The 25336-nt window shown below is 36.6% G+C and overlaps 1 protein-coding gene and 1 long non-coding RNA gene across 5 annotated transcripts; one reads left to right on the forward strand and one right to left on the reverse strand.

The window, feature by feature from the left end:
• The first annotated feature begins 1579 nt into the window (after positions 1-1579).
• On the forward strand, positions 1580-24283 carry LOC113537354 (uncharacterized). 3 transcript variants are annotated; one of them, XR_008301020.1, is made up of 7 exons: positions 1580-1721; positions 9670-9817; positions 19342-19636; positions 19742-19848; positions 23655-23698; positions 23836-23863; positions 24105-24283. It is a non-coding gene; the product is annotated as an uncharacterized LOC113537354 (long non-coding RNA). The 3 variants fall into 3 exon arrangements; XR_004577331.2 differs by having other exon boundaries at positions 23655-23863; XR_008301021.1 differs by lacking the exons at positions 23655-23698; positions 23836-23863.
• Positions 13714-22344, reverse strand: LOC113537353 (sodium/potassium-transporting ATPase subunit alpha-1). 2 transcript variants are annotated; one of them, XM_053229767.1, is made up of 22 exons: positions 22150-22344; positions 21869-21979; positions 21714-21773; positions 21217-21420; positions 20954-21067; positions 20738-20872; positions 19724-19841; positions 19340-19608; positions 18681-18989; positions 18365-18499; positions 18090-18282; positions 17480-17655; positions 17244-17380; positions 17000-17150; positions 16737-16905; positions 16509-16663; positions 16291-16414; positions 14728-14873; positions 14486-14616; positions 14211-14312; positions 13992-14083; positions 13714-13885 (listed from the first exon to the last, which is right to left on the reverse strand). In XM_053229767.1, exons 1-22 carry the CDS (start codon positions 22159-22161, stop codon positions 13857-13859), a joined length of 3072 nt encoding a protein of 1023 aa, XP_053085742.1. In that variant the 5' UTR covers positions 22162-22344; the 3' UTR covers positions 13714-13856. The 2 variants fall into 2 exon arrangements, with proteins under 2 accessions (XP_053085742.1, XP_026787591.1); XM_026931790.3 differs by having other exon boundaries at positions 21869-21982; positions 22150-22343.
• Positions 24284-25336: the final 1053 nt, after the last annotated feature.

A 25336-nucleotide genomic window follows, 5' to 3' on the forward strand; every position in this document is an offset into this window, starting at 1 on the left:
TTGAAATCCATATACTATTAAATCATGCTATATTATTTGAACCATCTTTAAATTTGAGTAAATAGGCCATTGTCTCCATCAGTCAGAACAATAATGATGCATTACGCAAGAAAATCTTGTGAATAAATGATATGCAGTGACATCTGACAATTTTTTGTCAATCTGAGCTGTATTTAAAATAATTATTTATTCAAATTGTCAGCCAGACTGTCTTATTTGGTCAAATATCACCAGTGCAAACCTAGAATAAGTGTAGATTGGCATACCTAGTTCTGGACCTTTTCCAGAGGTTTTATGACAGGCTAAGTAATTTTCTAATGCAAGAACCATGACCAAACTACAAAGCTGAAACGATATCAACATAAGCTTTTAGTTTCTGAAGTGAATATACTGATTTATTCCCATTTTATATTAGATTACATTTCTTAACAGTGTTCTAAATGTCAGGCATTTTGGAACCTCAAAGATCTCATGATTTAAAAAAAACCTAGTAATAGAATATTACAATGAGGATTTTTTCTGCATTATTAAGTCTTTAAGAATCTTTTCAATTTTTTTCTTCAAAACTTTAGATCTTTAGAATAAACAATGCTTGAATCAACCATACAGAAATTATGTTTAAGTGTAGACCTAATTGGCTTATATAAGTACATTCTTTTTATCCACAGTCTTCCTCCATTTCTTTCTTTTCTCTTCAGTCTTCTGAGATTGTCATCAGCTTGTATCTATGCAAAATAAAATGCATTATACATAAAGAAACATTATATCAGGTATGCACATAAAAATACATAAAATGCAATAAAACCAAAGCATATGCTGCAAAATATTTGAAACAATGATTTTAATAAGGTGGTCAAGAATAAAAATCATTTATTTAAGAAATACTCACCAATAATTCAATTTGCCTTTCTCCAGTTAGGGAGGTACTGTTGCCCTTTATTGGTGTTTCTAAGAAACATGCTAATGTATGTCACAAAGCCACCATCTTACCTGTCTGAAGGGGAGGTGATTTGAATAAAGGTGAATCACAACAAAAGACTTCCCTAAACATGTAAAAGGTGGGGGAACTGTTTGTGTACAAACATTTAAGTATTTTAGACACACCAGGTGTCCATGCAGGTAGGTCATTTTAAGTGGTCAATGACAACCATCCAAAACGTATTAACATATGGGTTCCCTCTACACAATTTAGTCAAGAGATGTTAATGCATTAATAGGCATTCAAACTTATTATACTGTTACAAAATGTACCATTCACCCTTTAATGCAAACAGGAGCTAATACGTGCTCTGGGTCATCAGAAATTGCAATTTCTGTAGAAAACCTAACATGATGATAATGTATCTGATTGATTTTTTAATGAGAAGTGAAATGAGGTCAGTGTAACTGAATAAAACAATTTTGAAGGTCAGTTTTCTATGATAAATCACTTCCATTCTAAATCACAATCATAATATTGTATACATTTGTTAAAGGTTTTGTCTCTGATGAACTTCACTGTGGCTGTGGTACTGGTACAATGGGGGCGGGGACAACACATACCACAAAGAATACTATAAACATCACAGAGGGGGTGAGCTGTTTGTGGACATTTTTAGGGACACAAAGCAAGACAAAACAGATCCTCACCAGCTAAGATCAGACTGATTATGAATATACCTCTTTAGCAGAGAGCACATGATAGTGAGAGGAAGGGTTTCTGTGGACAAATGCTGTTATTGGTGAGTGATTTTTTTTAAGTGCTAGATAGTAAACTCATCCAATTTATATTTAAAGGTCTTGATATTAAATGTTGAACCTGGTTTGGGCAGAGTTTGATTAACAGGAGGACAAAAAAAAAAAAGAAACTAAAGTGAAAACTTAAAAGTTTCAGCTTTTGAAATTTCTCAAGGAAGCCAACAAATTGAAAGAATTTATTAGATTTTCTATTTTAAAAGTGTCTCATAAACTTTGCTTGTATAGACAGTATTTATAATCAGTATTAAAAAATTTTCAAACCATCTTAAGACAAACAATCATAACCTAAATATGTATTGGACAAATCAAATTGTTTCAGTTTTTTCCCTCAGTATTATGCAATATCTTCAAATCTCCATGAGATAACAATAACCCAGAGGTAAATTTAATTGCTTTAAGGGTTCTCTTTGATATCTTAGGAAATTTAATGGGGATTCTCGCTTGTGTTTCATTTAGGCATCAACTTTGTCATAAATGTTTCTCCTATAATTCCTTAGGACAAAGAATGAGACAAAAAGAGACATGAGAAATTCAAAACAGAGAGAAAGATTCTCTTGATAACAAGGCAAATGCTTTACTTCAACTTGTTAACAGTAAATTTTACTGTAATTTACTGGTAACAGGGTTACCATTAAAGTACTGTAAACAGCTGTAAACATATTTACAGTAAAGTAAATAATAGCAAAGTAACTGTAACATCTTACGTAGAATAAAATAACACATAATCCAGTACATTGCTCATTTGACTGATGCTTTAAAAAAAATCAACTTACAGTTGAGATTGTTCAGTGGGTTTTGCTTGAGGACATAACCATGGCAGTTTGTCAGTGCTGGGATTTGAACACACAGCCTTCTAATCTGCAACTCAACATCTTAACCTCTGTGTTATCTTAACCACAACTTTTACAAGTAACTTGCTTTGATTCAATGCAATTTTAAGCTGAACTTAGTTTGAATTAATTCAGTGGTAGAAGTCATTTAATCAATGTAAGCTAGTTGAGCTGGTTGTGATGGTTCTGTGGTTAAGGCTTTGAATTACAGATTAGAAGGTCTGGGAGCAAGACTCTTAACCTTTAGCTCAGTTGTATCCTGCATCACTTGTAAGTTGCTTTAAAAAAAGCATCAGCCAAATGAGCAAATGTACTGGATTTTTTTTTAAAAAAAATTACTATACTGGTTGGCTGAAGAGCTATATAGTTAAATCAATTTATAATAATATTTCAGTAAAATAAAACTGAAATCTCTCTCCGAGTGCAATTAAAAGTTTGATAAAACATGTATTTAAACATACCAGTATAACATTACTATATTGAAGCTTGCTCCCATAAAAGCATAATTAATTTAATGTAGACAATAATTAAGTAGACCTGATGTTTATGATGTTTAAACCTGTATAACAACATCTATAACTAAAATAATAATAAAGTATTTGGCACATAGAGTATATCTACCGTATCAAAATACACTAGTGTTCTTCTTTTCAAATATACTTGGATAGCATATCGAAAGTAATCTCTCCAAATATACTTCAGTATGCTTGCAGTAAACTTGGTATTTTTAAATCAACATGATGCATCATTAACTTGGTAGATGTGAGAAGAGTATGTGACTTTTTTGCAATCTCTACTGAAACTCAAGATGAGACATATGTGATATTACTGCGGTCTTTTCTCTCAGGAGAAAAAACTGAGAGACGTGAGATATAAGCAGACACCTCTCTTTTATTTCCATTTGATCTCATTCCTGTCTATAGAGATAATAAGGTGATCTCTTTTTAGCAAGTAATAAAATTTATGTAATACAATGAAAATGCATCTATACTGATCTTTAAACTTGGATGTTTGAGTATCTTTGACATAAAGGTTGTAAATCATACAGCTAGATTAATTCTGTCCTTTCAAGGAAGTACAACATTTAACATATTAATATTACATATTAGTACTAGACATAATGTATTACAGTGATGGGGATTTGAGTTGGCCATAGACTGGCTCACTACTCAACTCAATCTCTAGCCAATATGATCTGAATTTCACTTTTATGCTGACAACTCACAAATCTAAACCCCTACCACAGATCAACGTCCACCTTCTATTTTAACTGCTTAAAGGACATTAAACACTGGCTGACACTGAACTTTAAAGTTAAACTGTGACAAGACCGAGCTCCGGATCCTAGGCTATTCTTGTCAAGGTTAATGATCTCTGCCTTGATAGAGATGCCATCAAAAAATTCCCTCCCCCACTGCGCGAAATCTTGGGGTCACCCTTGACTAACCTCTTTCTTTTCAGCCACACGTGAACACTGTAACCAAATCAGCTTTCTTCCACCTTTGTAATATTGCCTGTCTCCACCCCTCTCTCAGCTTTCAAGATGCAGAAAAATTGAGCCATGCATTAATTACATCTGTCTTGATTATTCTCAGGGTCTCCCACTCGAATCCCTAAACAGACTTCAATATATTCAAATCTCTGCTGCTAGATTACACAAGAAATCTGCATGTCACTCCTGTTCTTCAGCAACTATTCTGGCTACTGGTTACAGCCCACATTCAATAAAACATTCTTTTATCACATTTAAAGCACTTCATGTACTCATCCCTCTTTGAACTTCTCCTACCGTATACACCTTCCCATTCACGCAGATGTTCCGGTACTGGTCTTCTTACCATCTCTTTCACTAAAGTCTCTACAGTTGGAGCTAGATCTTTAAGTTCCACCAAGTCTTTGCTTATCTAAATCAAAACTCAAGACACCTGTTCACAAACTGTTTCCTTCTCACACACAACTAACTAAAATTCTCTTTCTCTGCTGTTTCTGTGCTTTCTGCTAACCACTTCTTATTGAACTGCTATGTTCTCCCTACACTATCTGTTTCATACATTTTTATTTTCATACATAATCTTGTATACCATTTTATTGTTTTTATTATATGTTTTAATGTCTCAAATACTTTGATTGCTCTGTAAGGCAACATTGTGTTTGTGAAAGAAACTATATAAATAAAACCTATTATTATTATTATTATTATTATTAGTATTATTATTATTATTATTATGCAGTACTCTTGGCACACATGCTGAAGAAGTAATTAGATACAGAACCAGGATAAAAATGCTCAGAGCAGTACTAGGGGCAAGAGCTGTTTCATAATGCAGTTAAAGATTAGAAAATGTAACTAAAATGGCAATTTCTAAAACTACATCAAAAACATACTAAAAACGAGGGGCTTTGTTTATCTTCACATGGTGGTTAGAGCAAAAACATTATTAAGCTAATGTCAATAAAGCTACTGAAGGATTAGTTATTGTACTGAAGTATTATTAGTTATAAGGTGAATATTGCTAAAGCCATTACTTTTGAAAATATTACTTTTTCTATTACTTTTTCCCATCATCCCAGTGTCATATAATCTAACAGGATACCTTTATTAAATTAAAAATGTATTAAAATCTCCCTTACACTATTCAAAACTCAAGAAATACCTAACACAGTAGAATGGCAGGTAGAATCTCTGCGTATTGGATGATCTACTTTGTCATGTGATTGAGGGACACTTAATTTCTTACTCTCATAATCAGGAGACATGCTTGGAATTTCATGTGTATGTATGCGTATGTATGTATGTATATATATATATATATATATATATATATATATATATATATATATATATATATATATATATATATATATATATATAAAATCTTTTTTTTTGCTTGGAATGTGCATGAATATATATATAACATCAGTCAGCGAGGTGGGGTCTGTATAATATATATAGCGAGCAATATACGTGTATTGCACACATGTATGTACTTCACTGATCTAAATTCCTTACTGAGTACATCCTTGGGAAGTAAAGGTTTAAATAAAGTGCTATGTCTATGATGTTATTTTGGGGGGACTGACATACTTTATTTCAAAACTAGGATTGTGAGAATCAGTGGTAAGTGAATTGACATAGCTATACACACAGATATGAACTAAAAATATTTATTACAGCCCTTGACCCTCTTTTGTAGGGTGCTTTTTTTTGGACATACCATGCCATTGCTATCATCCTAAAATGTGGTGTTATTCCTCTGTCCTCTTGTATGCCTTGTATGCTGCCTGTATACTTCTATTTCTTCCTTGCTGCCCTTCTCTTCTGTCTTTTTCTTATGTTCCTTGCTCTTTTCTTGGTTTTACCATTTGATTCTGAAAAATATTTAAACTGCTATATATTATGATGATAACATGAAATTCCTACTTGTCAACTTGGGGGAGTCTTCTCTTCTAGTTCTTTCCCAGTTTACAGAATGATATCAAGTAAACATGGCTGTACACAGCATCAGAAGTAAATAAAATATGACTTATTATCTTGAAAAGAGTTATGCTGTATATACAAGTATTTGCTTCAAATCAATCAACATACAGACATACTCGCTTGTCAAATCTATAACACTGCCTATGCAGTTTGTTGTTTGAGGAGGAAAATATACATCACTCATCACAGTTAGCTGGCTAGCTTGTTGCTAACAAAAGACAGAGATCCATGTTTTTTTCCAACTTTGTTTGTCAAATGTGCTGAGGTTGAAAATGATATCATTCCAACCTGCGAATTACCACTTAGGAGGTAAGCCAAGCATTAAGCATTACTTTTTAGAAAGATAATTCACCTAAAAACACTCTTTAAAAGACTTGATTAGTTATCCCTCTTTGCTAACATTATTGCTAAATTGGTACAGAAAAAAACGCTTGTAGTAAAAACACAAAAAAATATTTGAAATTAATTTCTAGATTTTCTGCTGCCTTTTACGCTGTACTTCCATATTTACCTAACCCTTAACTTTTTTAGAACCCTAAAATGATTTGCTTCATATAGCTATGTCAATTCACTTACCACTGATTCTCACAATCCTGTGCAGTGTGGCAGGGCGCATTATCCTGCTGAAAGAGACCACTGCCATTAGGGATTACAATAACTTGGTCGCAGCAATGTTTACGTAGGTGATACGTGTCAAAGTAACAGCCACATGAATGCCAGGACCCAAGGTTTCCCAGCAGAACATTGACCAGAGCATCACACTGCCAGCTTGATGGTCTGGTTCTGATGCTCACGTGCCCATTGTAGGCACTTTTGGTGGTGGACAGGGGTCAGCATGGGTACTCTGACTGCAGCTACGTAGCCCCAATGCGATGCATTGTGTGTTCTGACACTTATCTATCATAGCCAGCATTAACTTTTTCAGCAATACTTTTTCAGCAACAGCACTTCTGTTGGATCAGATCAGACGAGCTTGGTACCTACCAAAAGTCCAAGAAAAGACAACCAGTGAACCAGCAACAGTGTCATGGGCACCCACTGCTCACTCATGTGTGTGGGGAGTGAAGGCATGCCCATCTGGTCTGATCCTACCAAAAGTAGCACACTGGGAACAGCTCACAAGACCTGCCATTTTGAAGATGCTCTGATCAGTCATTTAGCCATCACAATTTGGGTCTTGTCAAAGTCGCTCAGATCCTTACGCTTGCCCATTTTCCCTGCTTCCAAAACATCAACTTCTGTTTACTTGCTGCCTAACATATCCCACCCCTTGACAGGTGCCACTGTAACAAGATAATACATGTTATTCAACTTCACCTGTCAGTTATATATATAAAACTGACAGGTGAAGTTGAATAACATGAAGGTGAAGTTGAATAATAACAACTGTCTCCAGAGTTTACACAGAATGGTGCGAAAAACAAAAAAAACACTGAGTTACAGGAGTGTGGGTGGAAGATGCCTTGTTTGTAAGAGAGGTCAGAGGAAAATGGCCAGAATTTTTTGAGCTGCCAGGAAGTATATATTAACTCAAGTAATCACTCTTTGCTACAGTGGTAATCAGAGAAGCATCTCAGCATGCATAAAACATCAAACCTTGAGGTGGAAGCAGAAGACCACATTGGGTTCCACCCCTGTGAGCCAAGAACAGGAATCTGAGGCTATCATGGCCACAGGCTCACCCAAACTACACAGTTGAAGATTAGAAAAAAAAAAATCACCTGGTCTTTTTCCAGTCTTCAACTTGTCCAGTTTCTGTGAGTCTGTGCCCATGATAGCCTCTGATTCCTGTTCTTGGCTGACAGGATTGGAACCTGATGTGGTCTTCTGCTGTTTGATGTGCTGTGCATTTTGAGATGCTTTTCTGCTCACCAGGGTGGTAAAAGAGTGCTTATTTGAGTTACTACAGACTTCCTGTCAGCTCAAACCAGTCTGCTCATTCTCCTCTGATCTCTCTCATCGACAAGGTGTTTCAGCCTGCAGACCATACAAATTCTGTGTAATATATAGTGTATATATCCTGGCTTTAAGCAGAAGTAAGGCTTTTGTCTGTACAATGTGTACTGCAGTGCTTTCCCTAGAAATAGTATAGCAGTGTTTTATTTATGTGCAATAAATTGCTTACAGCTAATGAACTGGATGTTAACTAATGTTTATGAATAAAGACTAGAGCACTGGGGTCTAGTCTGGGGGCATACGCATGTTTCTATGTATTGAATGCAGTTTAACAAGTTATTCTTGTACGTGTGGGTGTGTATATTTAGAACTACACCTCACCATGCATATGGAGAAACCCCTAATGGTAGAAAAGTGTATGAGGAGCTCCCATCTCACTTAATCTCACTCAATATCAGTTGACAGAGCCAATACTGACTGTGGTGCTGACAACAAATTGCAGACAGGTGATTTTTGCAGACAGTTTTTTTTTTTTTTTTTTACAGTAAAATCATGCAAAAGGCTCATCACAAGTTTTCCAAATGTAATGTGGGGAATGCACATGTAGCCATAAAATCACCCAATTTTCATTTATGTAAACAAACAAGAGCAGGAAATGTGCAGGCAACTTGTGGCGCTCTTGTGGCATACAGATGAATTTCTTCAATATTGTGGCCAGGAACACATGATCCTTTTGATTGCACATGATTGCACAGTTGGACTTTGACATCAGCAAGCTGGTACTGGAGATGGTTGGCTTGTTTTATTTCTTAGGCACACTATTCGTAAAAGTGACAAATAAACCATTCTTGTTTTATTCTGCTTTATTCTACATACAGTCTACTTCATTGCCATTCTACTTTATTCTTTTTTTCTTTTTTTTTTTTTTTTTTAGCTCTATTTCATTGACAAGCAGGCAACTGGGTTTTTGAAAGGGACATTTTTACCATATGTGATTATTTGGGTTTGTTTCTTTATGTAAATGAGTGTGGCCATGCACAATTGCAGCACTTTATAATGCGTGAGATTTATCAACATCCATATGACGAATGGCAATTTTCTTGTGCATACTGGCTGTTCCTATGAATACATCTAGAACTTCTTCTACACACGCTTTGATAAATGAGACCCCTGACTTCAACAGAGAGTGGACGTGGTGTGTGTGTGTGTGTATGTTCCTGTAGCCTGTTTGCAAATAAAGATGGGAATAATCTGATTATATGGTCATCCTGTCTTTTCACAATGTTGGCGTCCATCTTCAAACATCATGTTACATGACCATTACTATTATCTGGCTTCACTGTACTTGGGGAAAAGTCAATTTCTCTCAGTTGAGTTTTTTTTTATTAGATAAATATAATATGTGCTAGAATTCTGATCATTAATGGTGGAGGCAACAAACAGTTATCTTTCAATTTGCTGAATTTGGATGGTATTTAGAAGATTATTAAGGTTGTTTTTAAGATATGCTTGAAATGTAACCATGGTTTACCTGGGTAAATTTACTGGTCCATTTGTCATTTCAAAGTAGCTCCTGGGTAAAATGTGATGTTAGTTTTTGCTAGCTAGGGTTAGGGTTCGGGTTCGGTACGCAGCTGATTAAGTCCCACCTGAACATGCTTTCCTGAACTAATGCTTGGTTATTCGGCCAATGTACTGCATTACTCAGCTGCTCTTCCATGCATGCAGGATATCTGAAGAAACATGAGGCTGTCACAGCTACAGCATGATGTACCAGAGTTTAAAGGAAGGCCATGTCAACAGGAATGCACAGAGCAGAGAACAGTTGAGCACAGAACAGTTTTCAAAAATGACGTCCCATGGAAAATAATCAGGGGTAAGTCTCATATCATGTTTCATAAGGTGGAGGTTAGATTACGAAGTCATTAGGGTGGGGTAGTTTAAATTCACCTACTTGTGATGTAATACTGATTTACTGTAATACAATAGTGTTGATATTTAGTCTAAAAGCAAAGGTACATTTCACTGCTTGTATCACTCTGCTTGTCTGTGTTTGCTATGTGATGTATAACACCACGGTAAAGACAGCTTGCAGTAAGCGATTCATGATTCAGTCTGGTATAAATCCGCAGTTTAAAGTAATGGTAAAGTAAAGTAAAGTAATAGTTCATTTTATTAGTCTTGATTTGTGAATTCTGGTGATGTAGTTCTTGTCTTTCTTTTCTAAAGCATATAATGTCAAAAGCTATCCACTCAGAGTAATAAAATTGGCTGATTTGTGAAAATTTTCAGTTTTTGTCTGTCAGTGGTAGATAGGTTTGCCAGTCAGGAACCATAAAATAAAAAGGTGTCTAAAGGTGTGTAAGCAGGCTGAAATTAACCAGCCCGATTTGTGAAATGTTTCACAGCTATGTTTTTCTATCTGGCACTAATTTATTGGTGAGCTGGTATGCCATCATGATGAAAAACAGCATTTTTGACTTTGGAGTGCTCTTTTAGATAAAAGATGTGCCTTTAACTATGCCATTTCACTTTAGGTAATATCTGATTTATGAAAACTTTAACATATAGAATTAGGCATATTCTATCATTTAAAACAGCTCTAGACCCACTGCCATATGAAGTAATAGGGTATTTCAGTGAGGGGACCAAGCACTAAAACATTAATGCATTTTTATCAGTTAACCTTTGGTTAATTTTGAGTTGAGAATGTAAAAAAAAGGTTTTGTCCGTGGGAAGCAATTTCCAATAAATATCCACCCATCCATTTTCTGTATCGCTAATCCCACACAGAGTCACAGGGGAGCCTATCCCAGGGGACTCAGGGCACAAAGTGGGTTGGCACCCTGGACAGGGTGCCAACCCATCACAGGGCACAATCTCACACACACTCATTCACACACTAGGAAGAATTTGGAAATGCCAATCAGCCTACAACACATCTTTGGACTGGGGAGGAAACTGGAGTACCTGGAGGAAACCCCCAAAGCACGGGGAGAACCTGCAACCTCTGCGCGTACAGGGCAGAGGCTGGATTCGAACCCCCAACCCTGGAGGTGCGAGGCAACAGTGCTAACTACTAAGCCACCATGCCCCCGCAATAAACATATTATAATGCAAAACTTAAATTATAATGTTTTGTGGTATTATTGTTTCATATCATTACTTATCAGGAAAATATAAGCTAACAAAAATGTAAAGCATGTTCACAAGTAAGAAGAAATGTAACTTGAAGAACCCTTTTGAAATGAGTTAAAATTTTTTGAATAGAAAGAATAAAAGAAATATAGACATAAAACAAAAAAGGCATCACAGGTCTAATGAAAACGCACATTATCATCGACTGTGTTTTCTGATTTCCTCTACCTTTCTCAGGGTCAGGTCTGTGCATTTGGTATGCGTCCATCATGCTCTATGAGCATGCATCACACTGCACCTGAACGACCTAATTTCCCTGACAAAAAAAATCCTTCAGACAACTGTCTGACACAATTATTATATAAATAACTGTTACATTTTTTCTTATTTATGAACATTTTCATTAGCTTACATTTATTTACATTTTCTTAATACGTAATGAAATTGAAACAGTCATGCCACAAAATTATAATATATTTATTGGAAATTGCCTCCCACAAACTAAACTTTTTCTTTACATTCTCAACTCAAAATGAACCTAAGGTTAACCAGTAAAAATGCATTCATGTTTCAGTGCTTGGTCCCCTCACTGAAATATCCTATTACTTCATATGGCAGTGGGTCTAGAGCTGTTTTAAATGATAGAATATGACTAATTCTCTTACGGAAATACCCTACATGCCATACTTCCTATGGCAGTGGGGGTAGAGCTGTGGGTGATGCAACACGATGTGAAGCAGAGTCTGTATTCGCTACATAAAAATCCAATTATAGCAAAAGGTTGTTACATTGAAACCTTTACTACACTTACTACAGGCTGTTCATTGCATGGCAACATGCAATGCTCTATACAGCTGTGGCTCCTTTGGGAATTATTTTTGTTGGCAAAAGCGAAAATAAATATTTTCACATGTTTCATGTGTCTGAAATGTCAGTTACTTGATATTAATTTCTTGTTCATATAACTGTTTTACCTATGGCTGAATCACAGCTGTGCTGATATTCAGTAGAACAAAATCTTGCTCCTATGATATTGCACTCAAACACAAATGTCGTACCCAAATGGTTAGCTACAACTGCAGATGTTTTTACTTCCTTTTGAAAAATGTTGTTAGCCTATATAGGCTACCTTTAAACACAAGCCAGTCAATCTATTAGCTGAGCATTCCAATATAAAACAGAATAGTTTTACATGGGAAGGTGAGGTAAAAGGGAGGTAATACTCAGGTTTTTCCATTTGGATTGGTGATGTTTTTTTCCTTTTTTGCCTTGAGAAATTTCCAGCCCAAATTGCCTACTGTTTTTTTAGTGAACTCAGTTGTGCTCTGATAAAGTTACACCAGCTAGAAATGTCTGTGACTTTGTATATGGGTATCACCCTTTTGCTGAAAAAAAAGGTTTTTTGACTGCTGCTACTCATCATATTTAGCCATTTTGCCTGTCAATGATAGGTGATTTGGAAGAGTCTCTATAGAAATGTTGTTGCTGTTGGTCATATCACTTTGTCTACATGCTTCCCTGGGGGTATACTAGAACAAACAGGGAATAAAGTTAACCAAAAGAAATCAAAAGAAAGACTTAATCCCTGCGTGATGATAAAATTCACAACTGTAATCACACCTATGGCCAGTGGGATGGTGTTGATGGTGGGCTACAGGATGAGGACTAATTTGCAACACCATCCCATTGGCTAACACTAAACCAGGAACATGAGCGTATTCCCTGTGCTTAATGCATAGAGTTTCTTTTTTGAAGCACCACAGGCTAAAGATAACCTTGGAACTCTATAAATAGACAATAGAAAATGTGTGACATAAACTAAATAGTTTTTTAGAGCATAATTATTGTAGGTTTCACAGCACTGTGTCAGCAGGATTATTTTCTCAGCAGTACCATCACAGTAGTTTCAGCTGCAAATCACAAGGTAATGCACTCATTCTAATACACTATATGGCCAAAGATATGTAGACACCTGACCATCACACCCATATGTTGTTCTTCCCCAAACTGTTGCCACAAAGGTGGAAGCACAGAATTTTCTAAAATGTATTTGTATAGTGTAGCATTATGATTTCCCTTCACTGGAACTAAGGGCCTCAACCCTGTCCAGCATGACAATGCCCCTGTACAAAAAGTGAGGTCCATAAAGGCATGGTTTGCCAAGGCTGGTGTGGAAAAACTTGAGTGATCTACACAGAGCCCTGACCTCAACCCCACTGAACACCTTTGGGATGAATTAGAATGCTGACTGCATGCCAGGCCTTCTTGTCCAACAGGAATGTCCAAAAACTCTGTTTTACCAGCTCCGTTTTAGAGGACATGGTTTTAGAAAGGGATGCTCAACAAGTACATCTGGTTTTGAGGGTCAGATCCACATACTTTTGGCATACTTTTGGTGTATGTGAAGAACTATGTGAGAAATTGTTGATCTGATGAAATTTTCTGTGAGGAGATGTTTAAAATTTATTTCTAGAACAAGTCTGCAGTTGAAATTGTGTTGTAATTGTTTTAATTGTATTGGCTTCAATGCCAACTAGGCTTTTAAAAATACTGGGAAAATGTCTATGTATAATTATTATTATACATTATTGTTATTGTATAATTATGCATTGTGAAAGCAGCCACTTCTCAACATTACTGTCTCAGTTCACCTTTATTAAAATATAGCAGTACATTTGTATGATTAATGCAAATTGGGAGTGTATATTTTGTGTGCCCATTTATTTCTAGGGCATTGTGCATTTATCATGAATTTCATAGTTGAAAAGGGGGTTTTCTTAGTAGTATGTCTCCTTTTCCACCCATCCTGAAAATAGAGAACATACACATCAGAAAAATGTCATAAAATAAATTAGTTAGTTTGTTATAAAATGCACATAATCTCCACACCCATATGAGTTAATTGTTCTTACCGCCTGGGTTCCGTCTAAGGAGGTACCTTCTTGCCTCATCATAAAGGAAGATGAGCAGTGAATATGGGAAGGCACAGAACCACCAGCTTGGTCTAAATGGGATGAATAATAGTTATATAATGGGCTACATTGTCAATTTTTGTGGAAGAAGTCATTTCCACATACATTCAAATATACTATATTTATGGTATTATAAACCTATGTGTAAAGCAAACTTACTTCAGTGGATACATTCTAAGAGCTACGTCCATGCCTGGGCAGTAGGATAAGAAAGCTGCCAAAGCGGTCTCCTCAAACAATCCAAATATTAATATTTTGTTTCTAAATAGCAATAAAGAAAGAAGTTACAAGGGATTAGAATGCAAAAGAGCAAACTACATAAAATGTAAACCATTTTAACATTTCTTTGATGTAGTAATGTGGTAATAAAGTACTCCACTGGCCCGCCAAAACTTTATGATTGCTTAATATACTTTCTATAACTGGTTACGTACTTCATTCCCTGTTGTAGGATGGAGTTCCTCCTGGTCTTACAGATGATTAGATCGGCCCACTGCACAATTACTATGCTGGCAAAGAATGCAGTATGGCATGTGTACTCCACAATTTTTCTTCGTTCATAAGTCTATGGTAGCAATGAGGAAAGGACAACATGTAGTGTACTTGAATGTGTAGTATTTATGAAAAGTAAATTCTGTATTTAGCAGTATTTTACAGTCATGTAATTATTACATACCCATTGTTGGCCATAGCTGTCTTCTAGATCATTGTAATATTTATCATCCCAATTAACACGCACTCCTATTAGGTCTGAAGGCAGGAATCCATTCTCAGCAAGAATCACAAAATAAGTGAAGAATCCTGCAGTAGCTTGCATCATTCCTATAAAGACATAAAAAGTCATAAAACTATCAGTCATATTTTTACCCTGATTTCTCCCAGTTTGGTCATTTGTCAATTCCCAACCACTAGCTAGCTCTGTCCTGTTGCACGAGAGCCACCAACCGGGGACAGTGAGGGCTAGAATGTTCTTCCTCCAAGACTTTTCAAGTGCTGCTCATGCTACATCACAGGGCAGCTGAACACACTCACAGGAAAGTGCCTTCTTCCGCAGACATGAACTCATACCGCAAGGATGCCCACAACTGTCGTGTTGATTTGATTGACAAGGGAGAATGTAATCCCACCCCAACCAAGAGATCATCGTCAATTTTGCTCTCTTGAACTCCTGTCCACAGGATATTACAGCATATTGATCATACTGACTTACTGACTGTAATTCAGCTGTGGCTATGCACAATTTGTAACCCCCCTCAACGGAAAGAGCGCATTATAGGACCAATGCTGTCCATATATTATGTAGGTGGAGGGCCATTCCCAGCACAGCAGTGACGCTGACTTGTAGTGGCCTGGTAGTGTATGTGGTGGTGGCTTGAGTGGTTCAGACACTGCAGTGTTGCTAGGTTTTTAAACACCTCAGGGTACCTCAGGGTCAAGGGAGCAAAATTGGCAATGATCTCTTGGTTGGGGTGGAATTACATTCTCCCCTGTCAATCAAATCAACACGACAGTTGTGGGCATCCTTGCGGTATGAGTTCATGTCTGCGGAAGAAGACACAAAGGAAAGAATGGTGGTTTGGTTATGAAGTGGGGTCCTTTGGCTGGTCTGGTTTGAGTCCACTTGTGAACATAGAGATCAAATCAATACAAAGTTATTGTGGCTGATCATGTATCTTATATTGAAACATTTCTATCCTGAAGGGGACGTTTTTATCCTCATCCACAGGGCAGGAGGGCTCACTGAATGAGTATGAAAACTAATGTAAATTAAAATGCTATGGCCTTCGCAGTCACCAGATCTCTATCCAATTGAACACCTAAGGGAGATTTTGGCCCAACGTTTTAGACAGTGCTCTCGACCACCATCATCAAAACACTAACTGAGGAAATATCTTTTGGAAGAATAATCTTCATCCCTTCAGTACAGTTCTACAGGCTTATGCCAAGGTGCACTGAAGCTGTCCTGGTTGCTTGTGGTGGCCCTTTTAAAGATTTATTGGTGTTTTTTCCTATTAATTTGTCACCCATCTGTATATGATGGTGTACCTAGTAAAATGGCCCATGAGGATAGGTACTCTTATAGGTACTCTTATTTCTATCTATCTATAGGTACTATATGTATATCTATCTATCTATATGTATAAACACATATAAGTAAATATATGACTGTAAGTCTGGGTTGAATATATAGACGTATATGTCTATCAAAGGTTTATTTGCATAGTAAGTGGTCTCTTACCAATTTGACCATAGGCCATACTAATAAGCCTTTCATTCACCAGCTTGTCTGTTTTAGCATTTCTGGGCTGTCTCTTCATGATGTCACTTTCGGCAACTTCGTATGCCAAAGAAATAGCAGGAACCTGAAATATGAGTAAAAGTCACAATTATACCATCATCTTTATAGTCTTATATTGAGTGGATCCATGTCTATTTCTACTCTGATTGGAACCTTACCATGTCAGTTCCCAGGTCAATACATAAAATAGTGACAGTGCCCAGAGGAAGAGGAATGTTTGCAATAATGAAGAGCAGAAAGGGGGAAATCTCAGGAATGTTGCTGGTCAGAGTGTATGCAATAGATTTCTTCAAGTTGTCAAATATCAGACGGCCTAGAGACAGAATAATATTTTAGCAAAATACAGATTAGCATTGTTAACCTGATAGTTCTGTAGATATTCCTACCTTCTTCTACTCCAGTAACAATGGAAGCAAAGTTATCATCCAGGAGAATCATATCAGCAGCCTGTTTGGAGACGTCAGATCCAGCAATACCCATTGCTACTCCAATGTCAGCCTTCTTCAGAGCAGGAGAATCATTAACACCATCACCAGTCACAGCCACAATAGCACCCTGTAATCAAAACAAACATATTTACAAATTAAGTCAGTAAAACTTCAATGTTGAAAATGTTGAAAGAAAGCTAACTGTACTGTATTAATTGTACCTGTCGCTGACAGCCTTCAACAATTATCAATTTCTGCTGTGGAGAAGTTCTGGCAAACACAATCTCAGTGTGGTGGCTTAGGATGTCATCCAGGTGTTCTGAGGTCATGTCCTTCAAATCTCCACCATGGACCACACAAGCCTTTGCATCCCTGTAAATAAGCATTGCTTCAGCTACAATCTAAACAACGTTGGAACACTTCAGAAAAGCTTTTAAATACACTATTCCAAAGTATTGCAGTTACCTGGGGTCGACATCTCCAACAGGAATGTTTAGACGAGCAGCGATGTCTTCCACAGTCTCATTGCCTTCAGAGATGATACCCACACCCTTAGCAATGGCTTTAGCAGTAATTGGGTGATCACCAGTAACCATGATGACCTGGAAATGCAAAAATATTTGAGATCTTCTGGGGAAAATCAATAAACTAATTATGTCGTAAAATATACACTGACAATATGAGGAGCTAAAACACTGCACCTTGATTCCAGCACTCCTGCACTTGCCCACTGCATCAGGTACCGCAGCACGAGGAGGATCAATCATGGCCATGAGTCCAACAAAGCACAGGTTTTCAGTGGGGAAGTTCACCTCATCAGTATCAAATGCAAAGCCTTCAGGAAACTGATCATCAGGGAGGCTGTAATGACAGAAACCTGCAAAAGAATACAATTAATTAATTCATTCATTTCTTTAGCACTCATTAATGAATATATTCATCATCAGGAACTGCTTTTTCCTGGTCAGGGTCATGTTGGATCCAGCACACACATTTTTACACATATTCACACCTAGGGACAATTTAGAGTAGTCAGTCGATTAAGTGGATGTTTTTTTCAGAGGTGGGAGGATCTGGAGTAAACCTACATGGACATGGGAGAACAAGCAAAACTCCACACAGGATTGAGCTCAGGATCACATCAGGGACCCTGGAGCTGTGAGGTGTCAATACTACTCACTTTTTTACTGTGCTGACATGCCTTAATATGTTAAGGTATAGTGTAGTTAGTCTTTTCTACCAGGAGAAGGCCAATTCTTACATGGGTGAATTAACCATCCACTGCTATACCATCCACACAGTGTGACCTACCTAATACTCTTTCTCCGAGACCTCCCAGTTCCACATAAGCATTCTGAAAAGCATCCTTCAGTTCATCATCCAGTGGCTGCTCTTTTCCTTGAAGTATAATAGTTGAGCATCGGTCTAGGATTCTCTCAGGAGCTCCCTTCATTACAAGCAAGTGTTTTGTCTCTGAAGAGTTGGGGTTCTTGTGGATTGAGAGCTGGGGACAATCAGATGTTTTTAGGACAATTGCCTTACAATGGCTTTTTTCCTCCAAAAGACAGAATACTTAAAATAAGTACCTGGTATTTATTGGTGGAGTTGAAAGGGATCTCAGCAATTTTGGGGTATTTGTCCCTCATTTCCTTCACTGTACCACAGCAGAGCTCAATACATTTCAGCAAAGCAGACTCTGATGCATCACCAGCAGTTTCTCTCTGTACGAGCATAAGGCATTTATAATAGAATATTTGCCCTTAAACAACACTTCTTTGACCTCATTATAGTATAATAATATGGTGGATATCTGATAACTTAGTTGGAAAAAAAAGATAAAAAAAAAAAAATAGATTCATGAAGAGGAAAAAGAATGATAGAAGATTTGATAGTATGGCCCACCTTAAGGATAGGAACATTGGCTTGATCTGCAAGGAAGACTGCACGGTTGCAGAGGCCAGCTACACGAGCCAGGGCAGACCAAGTGGGAGAGCTTCTGTCAAAGGAGGTTCCACTTTGGTTCTCTGTGGTATCTGCTTCATGAATCTGGTTGTCAAACCACATATGTGCCACAGTCATACGGTTCTGAGTCAGAGTTCCTGTCTTGTCTGAGCAGATGGTGGAGGTAGAGCCAAGTGTCTCCACTGCCTCAAGATTTTTCACCAAACAGTTCTTCTTCGCCATACGTTTGGCAGTTAAAGTCAGACACACCTATTTGATATAGAAAACTGTTGATGCTCTTTGGCTTTTGATTAGTTTAGCAAGTTCAATGAGGTTACGTCTGAGTGCTGAGAGCTTCTCAAAATATGAAAAACATTAATAGCGCATATTAGACAAGATATGGTTAGCTATGCATTTCCCAATGCCCAAATTATGTCCATTCTGCACAAAAACATTCACTTAGAAGATTTCCAAGTGAAATGGTTACCACATGAAAGCATACAAATTTTGTACATAATATATATTTTTGTACATATTCTAGCAAATTAGGCTTATGTTAGGCTTATTTTACACATGCTTAAGTATGACTGAAAGTGAATAATAATTCTACTTTTACTCACAGTTACTGTAGCAAGCAGACCCTCAGGCACATTGGCAACAATGATTCCAATAAGGAAGATGACAGCTTCAAGCCACCCATATCCAAGAATTAGGGACAAGATGAAGAAGGACACGCCCAGGAAAACAGCCACACCAGTAATAATGTGGATGAAGTGTTCAATCTCTTTAGCAATTGGTGTCTGTCCAACCTCAAGACTTGAGGCCAGGGTGGCAATTCGACCCATCACAGTGCGATCACCTGTGTTGATGACAATACCTCTGGCAGAACCTGAAAACGAGATATAATATAATATATAGTATGTACATATAGTAGTAGTACATATAGTATGGATTACATTATTTCCTTATTTGTCATCTTTCAAACAAGTAATTTATTTTTCTACCTTCAACACAATTTGTAGAAAAGAATACAATGTTCCTTGTTTCCAGAGGATTGTCATTGGAGAAGTCAGGAGTACGTGTCTGAGGCTCAGATTCACCAGTAAGGGATGAATTGTCCACCTGAAAGGTAAGCAAGTTAAGTTTATCAAAGAAATGCAAAATAAGCAATTAGCAGGAAGCAAGTGCCTTGTGGCCATAGATTTTGGTGGAGCAGGATAGTATTAATAATGACATAGCCCCAAACAAAATTAAGTCGAGAGGTTATCCCACTTGTATTTACAGGCTATTATCTTTAGAGTAATAGGCAGTTGAAAATTGACAACATACAGTCATCCATTATATAGTCTAACAGCTTGTTTTGAGAGGTTTTAGAAGTACTTAAACAAACAAGTGGCAAACAAGTATTTCACAAATATTTCTGATGTACAGACATAATCCACACCATAACCCCCTTTCTCTCTCCCAATATCTTACAACAGAAACGGTTCTGAACATTAGAGACACAGTCGACACACACACTTTGCCTTTTTTCTGGAAATCTATTAGACTTAATTTATTTGTTACAAAACAAGATCTTAGTTGGAGCACAATCTTCCAACCCTGTCATTAACTGTTGTGTCCACTGCTCCTTCCCCATTGAAATTGTTCACAGAGTGGTCAAGGGGCAGTGAGTATTTTACCCCTATAGGCCTCTATTAGATCTTATTGTAGTTCCCATTTTTGACCACTAGGTGCAATAATAACTCTATTGAAGCTAAGTTTGGCAGTCAGCTCGCTGCATCACGTTTGTAATATAGGAAGGGGGGCAAATTGAAGGAAAATTGGCTTATGTCTGTCAAATAGTGACACTTTTTTAAATTGCTGGCTCAATCAAAAGAGATAATCAGTATTGCAACAGAATTTAAAATGTATGGAGTTAGCAGTTCACATGTGATGGAAAAAAATCTGGAATTTCAGTGTTTCTAGCATGGTTAATTAGTCAACATAGTTATTTGGAAGAGGTTTAAGGATGTCACCTTGCATCCATGTGCAGAGATAATGCGCAGATCAGCAGGGATTCTGTCACCACCCTTAATCTCCACAATGTCACCAACCACTACTTCCTCAGCATTAATGCTCTTCTTATCACCATCACGGACAACCAGAGCTTGCTGAATAACAGAGAACATGTCTATAAGCGGTAACAAGACCTCTCTCCACTCTTTCAGTGGAAAAATATTTTATGTTTATACCTGAGGGACAAGGTTTTTAAAGGATTCCATGATCTTTGAGCTCTTAGCCTCTTGATAGTATGAGAAACATCCAGTAATCATTACAACAGCAGACAGGACAATTCCGAGATACAACTGCAGAAAAAAAATGAGAGAGAGAGAGAGAGAGAGAGATGGTTTGGGGTGGGGGGAAGGGACAAATGGACAAAGGTGTTCTATTAAGATATTGGGTAAGTGTATACCACTGACATTTTAAAACAGTAGGTGTCATTTATTTTTCTTACATTATCATTTGCTGGTTCATCTTCCGAAGCTGCCTGGATTCCATATGCCAAAAAACAAAGAATAGCTCCAATCCACAATAAAGTGGAAAATCCACCAAAGAGCTGCTTACAGAATTTGACCCATTCTGGGGTTGTAGGAGGAGGTGTCAGAGCATTGGGTCCATCACGTGCCAGGATCTCTTTTGCACGAGAAGCAGTCAAGCCCTTACACAAAGTATGAAATCATGTTAGAATTTTGTTAATGGAAAATGTTTAATTTAATAATTAATTTTTACACTTTAATTTTATAATAATTAACTTCATGTAACACAAAGCATTTGGTCTATCATTAATGTTCTGAAATCACCAGCACTTTAAATGTTGAACATTTTGAAGTGTTTTAATATTTTTCTTATAAAAATACATGATTATATTCAGCTACATGTCTAAAAGTGTACAAACAAAAAATTTTTGCTTTTTTTTTTTTTTTACACGTAACACACCTAACCTCTACTCACTCTTTCAAGGTCAGTGCCATATTTGCGATGAAGCTCATCTAAGGTCAACTTATGATCATCCTTCAGGGAAAAATAAGAAGACATAACAAAAATGGTAAAAATGAGTGTTTATCATTAGCGTTCTAACTTTTAAATTGTAAGGCAGAATTTCTCACCAGATCAACTTCTTTTTTTAGATCGTCCATGTCCTTCTCCTGCTTCTTTCCCTTTTTCTTCTTTTTCTCCCCATCCTCAGAGGTTGCTGCTAATTCGTACTTATCACTGCCCTTCTGTGCAAAATATGGCAAGAAAATTTTACACTCAAATAAAAAGTCAGAATAACATATTGATTACAGCATTACCAAAGCACCAAACGTATTAGAAATATCAGAACTCATCTACATTAAGCAAAAGAAAATCAAACTCATTAAAGCAGTTTAAATGTTTGAACACTTACACCTAATCCCATTTTGTCTTTTTAATTTATTCAATGTTCAGCAGGGCTTTTCCTATTCCCGTCCTCTGGAGACAATTAAAAGCTCCTGCTGTTCCAAACCGGGCTCACATACATTTATATCCTACTTGCTCACCTGCCTGCAGGGGAGGAGATTTGAGTAAACTTGGTCAGGATTGGCAGATGTGTGGTTTTTTTTTTTAAATTATAATTTATGATCTATTTAACCTTCATTCCCGTGTTTGAACTTTCAATGACAACCACTAGCAAAGGACAACCAAAGTCCTTTGCTGTAAAAACCTACCTAGTTTTATGGACTGCTATTGCAAAAGAATCTGTAAATCATTTACACAAAACATATAACTATATATTGACTCTACTATAGTGCTTGTACTTAACTGCTGTTTCCTCCTTATTCAGACTTTTCTTTAGAAATATTAATGAAAACACTTTTAAGACTATCCCTGGAAACTATCAACATAATCTCACTCCACTATAATTAAAGTTGAGGATCAAAAATCTTTAATAGCAAATAATGAAAGCCTACCTTGGCTCACAGGTAGTTTGTAAAGCCACTAGGGATTTTTAAACCTAGATCATGTTTTGTAAACGGCTGGCTGTTTGTTGTCAGATGGTGTAGGATAGCTTAAGATAAGAGCAGTAAATCTGACGTCCTTCCCACAATCCCACGATTCTCACATTCATTTCAGCACAGTATAAATGTTGCTGCCAAAATGTCAATTTGCATGTGAATTTGCCTGAAACGTCTCTCCCACCATTTACAAATAGACTTTCGTTTTAGATACATGAAGAAACTCAGTATTACTGAATTAAAAATGTCAGTGAAGTGCAAACATATGAAAGGAATCTAAACAATGACCACTCAGTTGGCTGAAATGCAGATTGAAGGTATATCAACTTGTCTTTAACATCCAGAGCAGCTTCTAAAAATCAGAGTTGAACATTTCACCATGTTAAAGATTAAAATAGACACTGTTCCACATAGTTACATTTTAATAAACACTATTCCTCCCTCTCATAAAACTCCAACATTCATTAACTTGGAACTGCCTGAGAGAGAGTGAGGGCCATTATAGTGGAAGAACCAGCTTTATGCAAGCAAATGACACAGACAAGACAAGTAACAATACACTCAAGAGCACAAGAATTTCACTGCAGATAGGTTAATAATAATGCAGGTTTGCCAGGCATCTAACCGGATCAGGAATAGAACATTGTATCCACTCTTCTTAAAAGTGCAGTGCATTTTAAGGATCAATTTATACATTTAAACATTTACTAATGTCAATTATGAACAATGAATGAATGAAGAAAAGTGCCCTGCCTGATCTTATATGAAATTTGTAACAATTAAAACAAGAAAGTGATATTTAATTTGTTTTCCTATTACAACAGGTACAAATGCTACTCCTGCCCCAACACTGACATTAACCTTCATAAATGTTTATATGAATTGATTAATGTGCATTGTTTCATATTTGCAACAGTGCGACCATGTTAAAACTGCTATGAAGAAAGGAACTCAATGACAGTAAGATAATCGCCACTTTTATAAGAGCTTCTAGTATCTCACTGTTTTGAATCTTAGGGACAATTATCCTTATGTTTTCAATGAATCTTAGAATGATTTCTTTAATTTTACCTAATTTTAACCTTTTTTTACACTAGGTCTGGTGTTTTACAGCAGGGGAAACTGGTAATGCATCGATGATCACAAATAACCAGCAAATGCTATATTATAAAGTGGCAGTGCAAAAGGGGATATAAAGTGTAAAAAGGGAACTTTGTGAAGTCCTCCCAGTACAACAGTTGACATTTTATTTGTTGTTTTTCTGGGTGATACTGAAAGCTGATCTCTGTCTCAACATCAACAGCAAAAAGAAAGCTTTTATAGGACCCTGGAGAGATCAATCTGCCTCTATGTGCCTCTCTTTCAGTCACATGGTCATACATGCACAGGATGGAAATTTCAGCAACAGACAACCTACAAAGAGGAAGAGTGGCGGCAGCAGATCAGGCACCACAATAAATATTTCACTGTGTTGTCTCTGTTTGAACTTGTGTTATGCAGAGATTTTATCAAATAATGGAGTGCTAAATAAAGTATTGAACATAATCTTGTACCTTCTACATTGTTATTTCAAAAAGACCTTTCAAGAACCTTTTTTTGTAAGGCATGTAACATATTTTGCTTAACAAAGCAGAGAGGAAGAGTAATCCAAAGTAGATATTTGAATAGGTTTAGTTTAGAATATTAAATGAAAATTATGTGCAACCATAGTATTGAATAAAATACAACTGCTATTTATTTAACTTCATTACAGTAATATATATGTATAAGTTTGTTTCATAACCATGAGGCACAAATAGCTAAACAATAGATTCTCTGTACCACAGAATAACCCAGTGGAATGTCAGGACTAAGTCTCTGAATGGCCATAGTCAGTCACCCACACTGGTGCTTTTGTGTGAGGCAGGCATGCTGCTTGTAAGAGACCATTGTGCCTAGGAGAGAGAATTGTGTGCTCAGGTTACCAGACTCTAACAGCACCCTTCCCAACACAAGTTTCTACTTTTTTTCTTTGGCAGAATTATCTACTCATATCCTTCCTGCTCTTGGTGTTCTTGTCTTCAACAAGCATAAATTATTTTTTACCCTGATGTTCCATATACAAAAACACAACCAATCTTGTGTAACATTACTGAAACACATGTATACTATGATAAATCAGGAGATTGCACATTTTTCTTATAATCAAAAGAAAGACAATACTCCAAACATTATGACATACTGAAATTGCAAAATACTCTTTAATACACAATAATGATATATTTGACAATATTGTGATTTTGTATTCTAAGAAAATGCATTCTATTTCAATGTAGGTTTGTTTGTACAACACTATGAATGGTTTCTTAGCATGCTGTTTCAAGCTAATACCCTCCTGTAATAACAGTGTGTTAGGTAAGGTCAGCTCTGTCTGGAGCCTCCTACCACTGTTTTTTGTGATATTGCATGAGTAAATTTGCATAAACATAGACCAAAAATGCCTGATTAATTCAGAATACTTCAAAAGTTCTAAAGGTCTGGAAAACTATTCATTTTACTTAGCATATGAAAATTACACCCTTTATGTTTGTATTTGAAGCCTGTTGCTCAAGAGGTTGA

Source organism: Pangasianodon hypophthalmus, chromosome 26, assembly GCF_027358585.1.
Source record: "Pangasianodon hypophthalmus isolate fPanHyp1 chromosome 26, fPanHyp1.pri, whole genome shotgun sequence".
NCBI classification, from domain to species: domain Eukaryota; kingdom Metazoa; phylum Chordata; class Actinopteri; order Siluriformes; family Pangasiidae; genus Pangasianodon; species Pangasianodon hypophthalmus.

Excerpts from the sequence above, each read along its gene's own strand:
- LOC113537353 (XM_026931790.3), bottom strand. Across the intron at positions 18,500-18,680 it reads CCAATGTTCCTATCCTTAAG|AGAGAAACTGCTGGTGATGC; the intron begins GTGGGCCATACT and ends ATGCTCGTACAG. Across the intron at positions 14,313-14,485 it reads ATCCTACAACAGGGAATGAA|AAACAAAATATTAATATTTG; the intron begins GTACGTAACCAG and ends ATTGCTATTTAG.